Source organism: Falco punctatus (genome assembly GCF_963210335.1).
Source record: "Falco punctatus genome assembly, chromosome: Z".
In the NCBI taxonomy this organism is placed as follows: domain Eukaryota; kingdom Metazoa; phylum Chordata; class Aves; order Falconiformes; family Falconidae; genus Falco; species Falco punctatus.
Window position 1 is genome coordinate 28,950,843 of NC_137586.1, and position 15,137 is coordinate 28,965,979.

General features: G+C 39.9%; 1 protein-coding gene across 1 annotated transcript in view; it reads right to left on the reverse strand.

Moving 5' to 3' along the window:
* PGM5 (phosphoglucomutase 5) overlaps positions 1 to 15,137 on the reverse strand; it is a 78,343-nt gene that overhangs the window by 10,968 nt on the left and 52,238 nt on the right. Inside the window, exons 7-9 of the mRNA XM_080372633.1 lie at positions 14,577 to 14,692; positions 5,900 to 6,035; positions 4,736 to 4,924 (exon numbers count right to left, since the gene is read on the reverse strand). Of these exons, the coding sequence (XP_080228759.1) occupies positions 4,736 to 4,924; positions 5,900 to 6,035; positions 14,577 to 14,692 (441 nt within the window). The remainder of the gene's footprint in view (positions 1 to 4,735; positions 4,925 to 5,899; positions 6,036 to 14,576; positions 14,693 to 15,137) is intronic.

Sequence of the window (15,137 nt, forward strand, 5' to 3'; positions counted from 1 at the left end):
CCATAGGCCTTGCTAAAAAGTTTGTCCTCATCTTACTTACAAGCCCCCTTTAAGTACTAAAAGGCTGCAATAATGTCTTCCCGGAGCCATCTCTTCTCCAGGCTGAACAACCCCAGCTCCCTCAGCCTTTCCTCATAGGAAAGGTGTCCCATCTCTCTGATCATTTTTGTGGGCCTCCTCTGGATCTGCTCCAACAGGTCCTCTTATTTCCTGTGTAATGCTCATAAACACTAGAAAATATACAACAGGAAAATGGATAAAGGGTTGGATTAGATGGCTTAAGAGATATTTCCCATCTCTTAACTGGTGACACCCTAAAACTCTTTTCAGGTACTAGTATGGTATTATATATTAATTTTAACATGTTTCAGCAACATAAGTTTATCTAGAAGCCTCAAAATGTACAGCATAAGTGACAAACATAGAAAAGCTTACATTTGCAAGATTGAGCCTTAGAGTTTGTTTTTATAATATTTGCTATTAAGCCAACTTTGTAATGAGATGGTTCAAGTGATGCTAATGGGAGTTTTGCCATTGATTTCAAAGGAATCAAGATTTCACCTTGGACACCTAGATTTATATAGAAAGTTTTTTATGATCTGATCCTGTGCACAAGGGGCTGTATCTTGCTGAATGCTCATTACACTTAACTTTATGGCAGTGAAAAGAAAGAAGAAAAAAGGAAGTTTCACAGTTCTGGGTACCATTTGTTTTGAATGGTTGTCAAACCCAGGACCAGCAGCACAAAGTACAGAATATTAACATCAATCAGCTTTAGGAGACAAGGAAGGGAGTCTGACATATCTGCACAAAATTGAAGTGTGAACATAACAGCATGTGAGTCTTCCTCTCCAAAGACTGAACAAGCATTTTACATACTCCTAGCAACTCCCACAATGACATGACTAGCAAGATGACTTGAATACTCTTCCATATACTCCCTGTTTACCTGGCAACAATAACACTAACATATTGTTACTTGGTTTAGCACATCTGAAGTCTCACCACTCATTAAATTACAGTCTTCAGAATAAAAAGGATTTATAAACACTCCCCATAACTCTTCCCATAATTCCATGACGCAAAAATGCTCCACCAAACTACAGCATCTGTGGCCAGTCTGATGTTACAGTTAATAGCACTTGGGTTGTTTATGCAATATAAATAGACAGAAGACCAGCATTCAGACAGTTGACTGTACTATTTCTGACATTATTTTATTCATTTTGCATTTCTTAGGGACACACGACTGACAGTATTGATCTTTACACATGCATCATGACAGCTAGTATTTGTCTGTAAGACTAGGACTCCTGCCATACTGCAGAAGATACTCTGTACAAGGGAATTACAGAGACACAATGGCTGTACTCCTTAAAAAAAACCCAGTTATTTAAGCACTAGCAAAGTTTTTCACTCTGGAAGGCCACAGAAATCAATGAGAGCTATTAAATTTTTACATTCCTCACTGTTTTCTGGAAATTATACCTAAAACCTGTGAATTACAAACATTTGGTAAAACCAAAAAGAGAATCAGCCAAAAGCACTGTTACCAAATAAATATAAAAAAACATTGCCTGGAGAATAACCTGTCACTCTGGACCTTGTGTCAAGACAAAACCAAACAGGGTTTCCCAGCCTGTTACAGAATATCCAGTCTACTACGTGAAAATTTTCCTTTTTGACATTTCTGAGCTTTTGTGGTCAGCAAGGTCAAAGCAAGCTGGTGAAATTGCAAGCAGCCTACTCACTGTTTGTCATTATGGTATTTTTTCACCTCACATAAATTTCATTAATTTAAAGCCAGATATTTGCCATTTTTTATATAGAAGGTGTCAGCTCCATGAGACATGAAATTTTAAATGCAGAAGTTACAAACCAATGCAAGTGGAAAAGAAAGAAGAGTAACACACTGAAAAGCCCACAGGACAGAGTAACTTCCAGTTTTAATAAAATAGGGCACACTATTTGTCACCAAGAATGTTTTCTTATGGGGACAGATAGTTTTGCCCTGGAAGTCGATGAAAAGGTTCAGTACAGCTCTGAACATCTGCAGATATTTAGTTTAGGCAAATTGGGCCTGCTAATGGATATTAATGAGCTGTGTGGAAGCTCCGAAACAAAATTATGTTCCATGGTTAACCCAGTGGCTTTGAAGCCGATGTGATGAAGATGGAGCTTCACAGGGATTTCTCTGTCTTACATGACAATCAAGTTAAACACCCTGATGTACTAGTATCTATGAAGCACTCAGACACTAAACCTACTACATACTGTACTATGTAGTTTGATTTCCAGTAGTCTGGTATTTTTTCCAGTTACCAATTTAATAATTAAGCAAATAATAATACATTAGCATAAATCAAGTTAGTATGAACAAGACTAAGCAGCAAACTTAAAGCAAAATATCTTAGGATTTGGAAAAACATTATTAAAATATAATGGCAGGGAGTACACCAGTAAAAAATCTACCCTAGCAGCAATACGTAAGACACAGAGATACCTACATAAATTAGGAGCACGCAAAATGGCTATACTTTTAATTCAAAATACTGTGATTATAACAATTTTTATTTGCTCCTCTGTGGACCCTTCAGTGTCCTCTACAAGCCACATTCAATACTCTGACAGGAAAATACTTCTTGAAATGTCATTCTGAATAGAGAAGAATTTTTGCCTTATCTCTGGAGAGTTAACTGAAATAGCTTTTTTCCAACCTTTCCATATGCCTGATTCCTGACTCTTGCTCAAACTGAAACACAAAACCCGCAAGACTACACGCAGAGCCATTTACACCCCCAAATCTAACAAAGGAGTGAGAAAATACTAATGAACTTTTAATAACAAAGCCCTAGAGTTTTATTATGTGAATCTTAGAATATACGAACGCTTCATTAAAGAGCTCAAAGTTAACCATTTATAGTAAGAAACTTGTAATTCTCATCCTTCTAATTCAGATTTCACACAAAAATGCAACTGGTATCATTTCTGCTTGGAGGATCCTCAGGAACAGCACTATTACATGCTCATGTGTGCAAAGGCTAGCACAATAAGACTTTAAAAATTAAAACAGTCTTCAGGAACAGCAGAACATTTAATTTTACGCCTTATTATTGCACTGTGATAAACAATATTCATGGGTTTCAACAGTCAGTATGAATCAGAAGCTAGAGTCTGTGTGTATTGTTTGCTGCCTATTTTGTTGTCGTGCTTGTTTTCTGAACCTGCTGTTTATTAACACCAATTAATTATCATGTAGCCAGCCTCTCATTCATGAGACATAGTGCAGTTACGCTGAATATAAATCTCTTTCCCCTGCCTACTGGGGAACAAAATTTTTAACAAGTTCCTGAAAACACAGCTGCATGAAGCTCATGACAGTCAGAAAGGGGCATCTGCATTTACATGAAGAGCCAGCTACCTGAGGAAAATGGTAGCAGTGAACTGTTGTTTCGTTGTACATGCAGAATCCCACCAATCCCACATGAAGCCAGGAATGTGTCCTTGCCAAAAGACAAACTGCTTGAACTGTGCTCTCAATAAATACGTGTTTCTCCTACGTAAAGACATGCTTTCTGGTTTTGTGGGCTCATTTCTGGAGTCCATTTGAAAACAGGCCAAGTCATGTTTCTCTGTTTGTGTAATATGGTGATATGATTAGCAATTATATTCCAATTTAGGACAATGGCTTTGGCTGAAAAATGAGGGAAAGAAAATTGCACTGAAAATTCACAAGCTGTTTTTTAAAAGTACAAGGGCACAAGTCTGCCATGCCTGTAATTTTCCAGTGGATTTGAATATGACAATATCTCCAATCTTGTTTCATCAGTAATACGCACAAAGAGAGTAGCTCAGTGGCAGGTGGTCTGCTTATGTTTTCTGGATGCAATGATGAATGGAAACTATAAAGACTCTGAGTAGAATGGCACGACAATAGTTTTAATGGCTTGTAATATCATTTACTAGGGTCTGATCAGGTCAAGTAATTTACAAACCAGAGAAAGTAAGACAATAAAAATAAACAGCATTAAATCAGAAAACATTTTAATATGAGTCATAGCTCATATTTAAGATGTTTGAATATACATTTACACCTGGCAAAGTACATGGTTAGTTTTGAGCACACAATGACATTCTAAACACTGAAGGCTCAGTTTGAACTGCAGTTCTTGATAGTAAAGAATCTCATGGATACAGCCCAGAAGGAACAGAGAACCAGTTATTTGGTCTAGAGAAGTCAAACGTGCCCACATATGGTACAATCCACTGAAGTCTTCTGCATGCTATTGGCTACAACAGATACTGTGCTTTAATTTTGCAGATCCTGTGGATCATAAAAAGCAATAAAATTTAGCTTTTTTTGTCACGTATAGCAAGTGGAGATTTCAGACAGAAAACAGAAAAAGCAAGATTGTCTTTCTACGTAACACTTTGCATTGTTCAGGAAAGGGAACCCTTCCTATATGTGCATTGCTGGCAACAGGGACTCCTGCATATGCCCCTCCTACATTCTGTTACACTAGTGCCTCCAGTTTTGCACAGTAAGTGCAAGCGAAACCAGAGGTGGATTATCTTATCCAGAAAAGCTAATCTTAAGTAGGAAATGCGGTATCCATCAGAGCAAAGAAAACACCATCCTATAAATAAATGGAGAGGTTTGCCAGCCAAACGTTAGAAACAACACTGTTAGAGACAATATGACAGCCACAAAACTTCGTTACTCCATCACTACAACCATACCTGTCTTTTGGTCACAGTGCCATCCACAGGATCTATGTACTCAAAGCTGTCTGTTCTTTCCACACTGTAGATATTGTTACCCACAGCAAACTGCTGATGACTGAATGATTTGTCAGTGGTCAAAGCTTCCAGGTCTCTCATTATGAAGTATGCTGTTCTGGGTTCCAGTGCTTCATAATCAAACCTTGCAAATATATAAAAAAAGTAGAACCAAGAAGTAAGTCCGTTGCAGCTGAGGAAACATTTCTGCTTTCACAGAACTCAATATACTCACAGTCAGCAATTTTGTGCTCACTTCAAAAATTAGAGGTGGTCCACTGAAGTACTGATTGAGAATTAAACCAGCACATGCATGCAATGTGTAATGAGACAATTATGTGTGGGCATCACAGCTCTACATTGGCCACCTGACTTTGAGTTAACAGAAATCATTTAGAAAATGCACAGTTTCTGAAGTAGCATAGAAAATGCCATTGATGCACAGCTAGCTTTCCAGGACTAAGGACAGAATCTGTGCAGTGCTCAACAGTCATGTGAAAATGAGAAAACTTCGCTACAAGTTTTGAGGAACTGGTGTGTGAAAAGGACCTTATGGATATGTAAACTCTTATGTGTTAAGTCTACTCTGAGAGAAAGAGAGAGGCAGAAGCTAAGATGTAAATGACAGAATTCATCCTTTTGAGACCTTAATAAAGATAAGTAGATGTTTGGAACTTTGGAGTTCTCCTGATTTAACAGTAAGCATAGTTCAAGTTCTCACTAAAACTGTCACATGGAAGCATGTACAGAAACAAATGCAGGAGTAAATCTTGCTGGGATTTTAATTTTTTTTCAACACCATGTAACATGCCATGCCTACAGATTCCACAAGTAAGTAATTCAAATCCTTCTGCCATTCAATATCAGAAAATTTAATTACTGAGATACCATAAGTGACATACATACTTTGCTCCTTCAGTAAGTAAACAACTTCTGCTGCCAGTTATTCATCATAAAAAACCTCCCCACAGAACAGTGGTAATTTGTGGCAGATTTTCATTCTGTGGACACAGTAAATGCACACCTAAATGCAGCTGAGCACAGCTAAACAAGCCATGGTTGCAGCAGAATTGTCCTATCAACTGCATAAGTTCCTGCGCCTTTCCCTCATTTTTCTCACCTGCAGTAGTAGTGCCGGCCAAATTTTGTCCAGTGATCCCTGACAATCTCCTCCACGCTCTGCCTTCTAGCTGCTAGGATTGAAAGCCAGACTAGCACAGCCCACAGTCCATCTTTCTCTCGAAGGTGATCAGACCCTGAAGAGGCATACATAAAGCACATTATTTGGTATCATTGCAAATCAGAAAACAAAGTAAGAAGGCTGGGCATATGTCTTACTTAACTTTGTATGTCACATAACAGTAATCAACCATACTCTGGTATGTTCCAGAAAGACAACGAGAACTAATGTTTAAAATGTGATTTATTTATATATGCAAAGTCCATACTTCTAAGTTTACATACAAAGATGTACAAGTACCTGAATAGAAATGGTAGTAGCAGGTAAACATTTTTTAGTCATGATTTCTGCTCACTGACATACAGGGTGTTTTCACAACTCTGGTACTATTTCCCAGAACTGGGCAGATATGCAAACCCCTGGCCATAAGCCAGAATGTTCTAAGTTATGTGAGTCGAGTTCAACAGCATCTCCTTATCTCTGCTCATCCGCCATGCTGAAGAGAAAGAATTTTCCTATTTAATCAAAAATGAAGATTTCCAGAATGTTCATGACCTCCCATCAGGATAAAAAACAAAAGCCTAAAAAAAATGTTTCTGGGGAAAAAACCCACACAACAGAACCAAGAGAATAGTACTTTTTCCCCTTTCTGTATTTCTCCATACCTCTCAGTGGTAAAGATGTTTGGATGCTCAATTCTAAATCACTTCCTAGGTTTAGAAGAAAGAGATTGATCCAACAATGGAGACTAGGAACAATTTTGGAATACCTCACAGGATTTAGCACATACTCTCAGATACGGGAGGCACAAGTTCACGTCTATTATCTGAAATCAAAAGAGCACAGACTTGATCTTGCACTTCCCATGTCCAAAGTTAAAATGCCAACTTGAAGTAATAGGTTGCTCTGCAACAGACATGTAATGTATCTTAACCAGAAATATTTCTATGAGGCTAACCTCTGCCCGTTAAAACTGGAATGTATCAATCAGCAAAAAGTTTCAATACAATCAGTATTTTCTAACAAAAGACCTTCATGGGAAGATTCTTGGTCATCTCAGCAAGTGCCCCCTCCTTTTGGATTATTTAGAACAAACTTCTGTGGCAATATGTATCTAACCCAGATTACCAAAAAATCACAAGGAAGCATGAATAAGAATTAACACAAAGTTAAGATTGAAGACACCTGACACTCAGTAGATACTGATGACCACTACATAAGCTAAGACACTCAAGAAACTTGAAGAGACATCAATTATGGCCATTGCTCTGGCATAACAATACTAGATTTGGTTGAAGTTTGTTATCTGCAACCTTATAATTTTCTGTCTAGTCACACGTTACTGCAACCCTGAGTAGAAAGCAAATGCAGTAATTCAGAAGTTTTGTTTCCTCCATGAATTACCTACTAGTCACAGAGGCAACCAATTTAACTATCTGTGCCTTTAGAAGATACGTAGCAAAATCCTCCAGAGGAATCTAAAGTCTTTGGTTGAAAAGCTGTTCTATGAAACATCCTCCTTCCTCAAACAAAGTAATCCTGTGGCAGCAAGACTGCTTTGCAGTGCTGTAGTTTTACCTAACAGCCTGCAGGGTTCTTCAGAGTCATCTGTCAAAATAGCTGCATTTTGCTACTGGCAGAGGACATGGTCCCCATAACATAAACCGATGCACTGAAGCTGTTAATCCTGTGAAAAACTGTCAACAGAAAATTAAAGGCATATAAGGGAAAAAAATGAAATGGGCAGAGAGCAACCATGATCCCTAGGGTTTCAGTCTTGACATACATCTTCCAGTCACCACTGCTGCCTTGGACTTGCAGTTCCTCTTCTTGGGAGAGAGCAACAGTCACGGTAGTACCTGCTACTCACAGATTTACTAAGAACCCATCGTCCTGAGCCTGCCGCAGCTCTGCCTGCCACTTCTTGAGTCATGTTCAACCCTGGGGGTGTAGACCACCAACACCCTGAATCTAGCAAGTTAACCATCACAGAGTTAATTACACGCAAACTGCTACTTCAGCACAATACCTGAGTTGTGTAGGAAAAGTTACTGAACACTTGTGAAGAGGAAAAAAGACTTACACAAAGATTGTTTGTATCTACGAGTTAGGTAATGCAGAGAACAAGGACATTGATACTGTAGATGGACGTAAGAGCTGAGACAGATGGTAACGTTCCTTTGCATTTGCAAAGCAGCTGTCATGATGGTAAGTATATCTCCTTTCCACCACTTTGTGTCTGCCTTGATCTGCAATCTGCGAGCTCTCTGCAACAAGGGCAGTCCCCTGCTACATCAGCCAGAGCTATGGGCTGGTCCTCAAGTTGCTGCTGTAGGAAGAGCAACAGCTCGCTCTGTTCCCTGCTCCGGAGTCCCGGGTGCTGTGAAAGAATGGAGTGCCAGCTAATCAGGAGAAAAAGGGCAGGGTTATTTATGAGCTCTCATAGCTTTGCAAATAGCTTCAGATAAGGAGCTACTGGAAAGGAAAGCAAATGTCCCTCCGCAGGAAGACAGCCCTTCGGACAATCGGGTGTTCACCTTTTCTGCTCCCTTGAAGCGACAACACCCTAGATCAGTTGAAGGATGCCCTCCACAGAAACACCAACAATATGCCCTATGGATAATAAAGCCAGCTTACTCGTAGGCAAAGCAGATGGCACAGTCAAGATTATTGTTACTGTAGCCAATAGTCTGTTCCCAGATAATGGTGCAGGTTTCTGACATTGCCACCAAAAGAGAGCTCTAGAGACATGCCTGGGGACCTGGGGACAGGGGTGGGCTGAGGCCAGGCCCGGGTGTGGGACCGCGGGCAGGCCTGGTGCAGGGGGCCCACAGCCAGGCAGGGCAGTGCTGGGAGGAGCTGGGCAGCGGCCCTGCTGCAGCATCACTGGGGCAGGGGCTGGTGGCCCCAGGCACTGACACGGGGTCCTGGACAGTAGGCAGGGTGGGGCAGGGCCCTGGTAAGAGCAAGATCACCCCACCATGGCTGTTCCTTCCCTTCTTAACCTGCCTGCCTCTGCCATTCATCCTTAGCACTGAAAAACTCAATTGCACCTAAAAAGTCATCTCTGTTGCTGATATTACCAGCAACTTAAAAGGCTAAGTGTCTCAACAGACACCAGCAAGAAGTGGACACATGGTATTGAGCTAAACACCTCAGCAATTTGTCCCAATGTAAATGATCATTTACTCTCGTTGTGTAACACTCCACCAACTGCAGGCTAACAAATGGCGCAGGGGAAGGCACAGCATCTGTTCAGCAAAATGGTCTATACGTCATGACAACTGTGAAATGGTCTGAAATGAACACCAAGAAAGAGATGTATTTCGATTTAACAAACACTTCAAGTATGTTTTATTGAACCAAAACGGTCCAGTGAAACATGGACAGACGAATTTCTGGAAAGCGTTTCGCTGTGCTCTAAGCCTTGTTCTGGCACAGCTTAAGTTCATAAATCTATATGAAGAGGGATGAGTGCATACATGTTTCATTCTTATGATCCATTTAGCAGCATTGGCATGTGTCTGCTGTGTCCTTGTGTGTCCTTCAGGACATACAGATTGTTGCTTTTCCAGGAGAACGCACTGGAAGAAAGTAATCCAGAGGCAAAAGTCTGGGTGGAAAAGATGGAAAAAACCCAACTGTTCAAGAATTGAAAGTCACCAATTAAAAACTCTAGGCTGGTGTGAGTACAGGGACAATAATCCCCTGTGCCCAAGAAGTGTCTCTGTTCATTATTCTTAGCAGGAGGAGAACTGACAACTGGGATTTCTCAGAACTTGTTTATTCCCCCTCTTTTATTTCACCAGCACATCCATCAACCAGGTTACTATATGCACATATGTTGTCCTATTTATTTCCCTTCTTTCTTTTAGCAAATCAAAATCTATTGCTACAGCTCTGTTAGCCAACTCTGGTTTTCACCTACTGTACCACTGTCTGTAGATGTCTTTGCTCTCTCTCACGTATTCCTACCGCCCAGCTCACACAGCAGAAACTCCAGGGAGGGAGCTCGTTCTGCTGCCTCAGTTCATTCTCCTTTGCTTTACAGATCCAGTATCTGCTGCTGTGCACCTGCAGAGGCAGAGCTGCCCTATGCAAAGGAATCAAGTAAAAGGTGCCTTGCAACTACAGATTCCTGAGACTGCAATACTAGTAGTCTCCTGACTTCCCAAAGGCTCTCAGCAACCTCAGCATAATACTCAGCAATACTTTTAATTGAAACATTCAAGGCTTTAATCAATTCCAGGCTCTGATTAAGGAGCTGAAGCAGAAAGAGACAACAGAACCGAGAAGTCAACAAGTATTTTTCTGATTATCCCATTATATTTAATTTGCCATTGGTAAGGGAAATTATAATAACTGCAACTGCTTTGCCAACTTATTTTTAAGTTAATTTGTCACATATTTCTCCATGTAACAGTAGCAAAAGTTATTTTTTACTGCTGCAACAGTCAATTGCTAAGGCTAGACTCGGAAAAAACAATCTGGGGAAAACTCTGAAAGCATTTTCCTATTCATAAAGAAATGCTCTGCTTAAACAGGCTTAAAGTGAAGTCTTGAGAGGCAGTAGCCTGAGAAACAAAATATGATCATGCAACAACGTTCATATTAATGATTTTTCTGATACTGGAATGCTGTTGGACATGCAGGCTGTCTTTTACATGTGTAACTTATTCTGTATCGGAGATCTCCATTTCTGATAGAGACAGTAAGAAGACATGTTCATGAAGAAAATGCAACTGCTTTTCCCTAAATTAGTCACCTCTGTCTAGCATACCACATTCTGTAAATGTGATTTTACAGTAAAAATCTGACTGACACAAGTATTACAAACTCATGGTAAACCATTTTGTTTGTACACACTTTGAGTCTTACAAATTTATCATCCAGCAATCTGAAACTTGACAATATTTTAGGCAAATGGATATTTAGGGGCATTCTGATCTGTTCCTTTATTCAAGTTAATGAGATTATTTTAGATTTATGTTACTGTAACAGACACCAGCAAACAGCTCTTTTAAGGCTTTCATTCATTTCAGCAGCAGCACATTTTTACATTCTCCACTAGTTCTTCTTCCACATAATCTTGCAGGAGAAGGCAGCTGATGTTAATACCATGTGCAAATTCAGACATGAAGCATGCAAATTTATGAAAGATGCAGCAATTACTGAAGTGGCTTAAACTGCAAAGAGATAAATCAGCCATAGAGCTCCCCGAATCCTGATTAATAGTTTGCTGATGAAATTTAGAAACTAATTGCTGATGATGGTGTCCTTCTCTGAACTGTGTCCTGGGCATTAGTCATAGAACCAGAAAGCTATTAACCTCATCTGACAAGCTCTCCACACTACTACATAAATGGAAGAAGTTTTCAAAGCACTGGTTGAGCTCCAAGATCAGCTGCCAGAAAACAAGGCTGGGAAACACAGCCGTATGGGATGTTTTCAAAGTCTTTTTTCCTTTTATAGCAGAAAATTTGCTTTTATTTACTTCCCAGAGCAAAATCCCTTATGTTGTAAAACCAGGGCTCTGTATTATTTGGAAATTCCAGCTAGGCTGGATTACCTGTGTACACAAGCAATTGGTCTCCAGTGCTATTCGGTTAGTTTGACGATCTGTAAAACTTTCTCTTGCACAAAACAAGAAATTTCCCACTCAGATCAGCTACACAGTACATTTATTTAAATATTCCATGCTGAAAGCTAAAGAACTGCCAAGTTTCAGTTCCCTAAATAGATATGATTGAGGGAAAAGATGTAAAATTGATTCAAATGCCCAATACTGGCAGAAACTTGTGAGGGTCACGCAGCTAAGGACATTATTAAAAGATTCGCAATAAGGTAAATATTTATTGCTAAAAACAGCCCGCATCGCTGAAGTATTGGTCATCTACAGACCAGACTGCATTTTACAAATAAACCTCACAGCATATGAGATATTTTCAGACAGCTGTATTTAATTTAAAGGTTATAAGAAAGCTAAGGCAGGGAGAAAAGCAAAATTTAGGCATCATAGTCATTGCATAATTGCCCTGTAGGCACTGTCACGATTCATTTACACAGCAGCTACACATGCACTGAGGAATTTAAACCCAGTGCTCCAACTGTCTGGATGCCCATGGGATTGAGTCTTGAGGGTTCAGATTAGCTTTCAGATGGCATTGGCTTAAATGGGAGGTCAGAAGTGCTGCAAGTACAACAAAGTTCATCTATCCAGAATGTACCGGGATGCACAAAGTGAATATGCTGTAGTGTAGCTCTCCATGCTGGCCAACAATGTTACTGAAGCACGTTTAGAATTCATAAGAGACAGAATTTATCAGGAATCTGAAGAATTAATGACAGGATATGAGAACGAGATTAAGACAGGAACAGAGAGAGTGCTAGGAATGCAGAGACTAGTCTGAGGTCAGGAGATAGGAGCTGCAAAATCTCCTTTTTTTGGAGGCTATAGAACAAAATGCAATTGTTTTAGGACCCCACAGAAGGATACAAGCAAAGGAAAAAAGTCAAGTGTAAGAACAGGGAGAAGTTAGAGGAATTATCTTGCCTACCTAGAACAGACTAACTCCAGAGGCCCTTCCTCGACCTCTGTGAGACACCTGTCCCTCTTTCCCAACTTAAAAAAGCATCTGATACTCAGGGTAATAAAGTCACGCCAACACAGATCACAATGCCCTCCACGTTTCAGTAGATCAAGCTCTGAAATCACTTCTCTTGTTTCCTATATAACTGATGAGCAGGGCTGAAGTCCACCAACGCTTGGGATGGCCTGCTTAGCAGGACCTGAATGTGCCTTTTCAATATGCCAGGGAAATTTGACATTTGGCTTTCTTTATAACTGCACCATAAAATTTTAATGACAAGTCTCCTCAAAGGAGACAGGCCTTCTACTAAGGAACCAAAGATTCTTCCCTCTCCCCAAGACAGAAAGCATCTGAAAGAGTTGCACTCAACATTACCAGATGACAAGGGTCTAGGAGCCTTACCTCCCATGCAGAAACAGGCCTGAGGCAGGGGTTTGTCATGGCATACAGAATCCACCCCTGCTTGCTCTACGTACTTCTACGGGTAAAACTGCACCAGCAGCAGATGCTGCACACTGGGGGCTAAGGCACCCACGCGTACCTCAGCCTACGGGAACTCACCACCAAACCCTTACTAGCTCCTTCCAGTCAAAACCCACACTTCCCTTTCTTCAGCTTGATGATGAAGGCAGCAGGTTTTTTCTAAATAATCTGGGTGCTCATGAGGTCATACTGATTCCTCAAGACCCGCCCAAGTTTCCTGGAAATATCTGATTTTGGATGAGCAGGAGGAACTTCAGTATTTAGAGGGAAGGGATACAGAAACGGCCTGGTGAAAAAGCATCAAAAAGCAGTGAGAACTGAAAACTCCCCAGCCCAGACCTCTCATGAGCAAATGGAGAGGCAGTCTAACCACACACCACTACAAACGGCAGTACATTATGAAAAGTATGAGACTGTCCTGCCCCTCTCCAAGTCAGAATTCACTCAATGACCTTGCAAAACACCTTTTGAAAAATATCTATTGAAAACATACATTCAAGACAATGCAAATCTGTGCCAGTCACAGCAATTAAGCCAAGACATCCAGGCTGATCATCATGGGACACTGGTTTCCATTCACAGCAGAAAGAAAATAAATGTCCACTATTAATTTAAATTCTTTTACTTTTTACAGATAGGCACCTAAAGGAATCTAACACATTTTTGGTTCTTCCATCAGAGTCCACCCAGATATATAATATATAACCACCCAGCAAAACATAGAATAAATTAGCCATGCAAATGGTTAAGTTATTCTATGTGTGCTCATTCAAAAACACTTCTAACATAACCCTACTAAAAATAAAAAGAAGAAAGAATTTCTGTGCCAGAATCCAGGAAAGGAAAAAAAGAAACACTGTGAAATTTTTTCAGTTTCTCTCATAAACCAAAACCGTGTTTGTGCAGATCTACAGACTACGTATTTTAATTGTTTGCTCTAATGCTTCCTGTCAGTACTGAATTCATGAGGGCTCAAATTTGTCTTTCATTCTGCATTCTATTGTTTGACTGGTTCTTGGGACAGATAAGGGAGAAATACTTAGGGAAACCACAGATGCTAATGTGTAACTGATATTCTTCTAATGATGATTTTATCTGAGTTTTGAGTAATTATGATGTTCCAAAAAGGGACACCTGCAACAGGTTTGATTAACCAAACCATTAGACTTACCAATCCTCATATTTTGTACAACAGATCACATTAAGAAAAAACGTGGGGTTTCCACATTAGGAAAAGACTATTACGGTAGAAACAGTGCATTACTTTCAAGTCAGAGAAGAGTGCCAGGCACCTCCAAAACCTGTCTGGGCAGTGCTAAGATTGCCTATGGCTTCTCAATGTTCATCTTCCAAATTTTTCACGCCTCAAGGTACTGGTCACTACAGCTGCAAGAAGATGCTCAAGATGTGAACAACTGACAGTTCTCTGTTCCAGCACAAGACAAGTTAATTTGCTGATTCTTTTGGCTTTGACTTAAGGCACCCAGGAAAACTAGAAGTTTGCATTAAAAGTCTGTGGAAATTTTTCATTATGTGTTACTTACCAGTGCCAAAGCTTTCCTCTCCACAAAGTGAGCAACGTCCGGAGTCCATGAGATTGGAAAAATACCTCCATCCTGTTGGTGTCTCATACACAGGAACCTTCATTATTTTTGCCACTCTGGAAAATCCACAATAAAATACCACATTATTAATAAAGGGCTTTTTTTACATATGGCCTGAGACCATCTGAGGAATATTCTAGGTCTTGCTACGTCTTCTGACAGCTGGGCTATAAATGAAAACAAAAAACAAAACCCAACCACCAACAGATCAACAGCACCATTCAGAACTCATCCTTGTCTCAGAACCTGACTTCAACAGGAACCCAGCTATGTTTATACACTAAGTATAGTATTTTGGAAACTGTAGGACCTCAGTTCAATAGGTTTTACCAGTATCTTTCGCTTCTTAACAAGCAAGAAACATATATATCTATAGATACACAGTTTTGTTATTCTAATATTTTAGTAAAAGTTAAAGCATCATGCTGAACTATGTTCCTTTACAAAACACAGGCAGCCAAAACCAATTATGCTTGAAAGACACCTTTACTTCTGTTCATG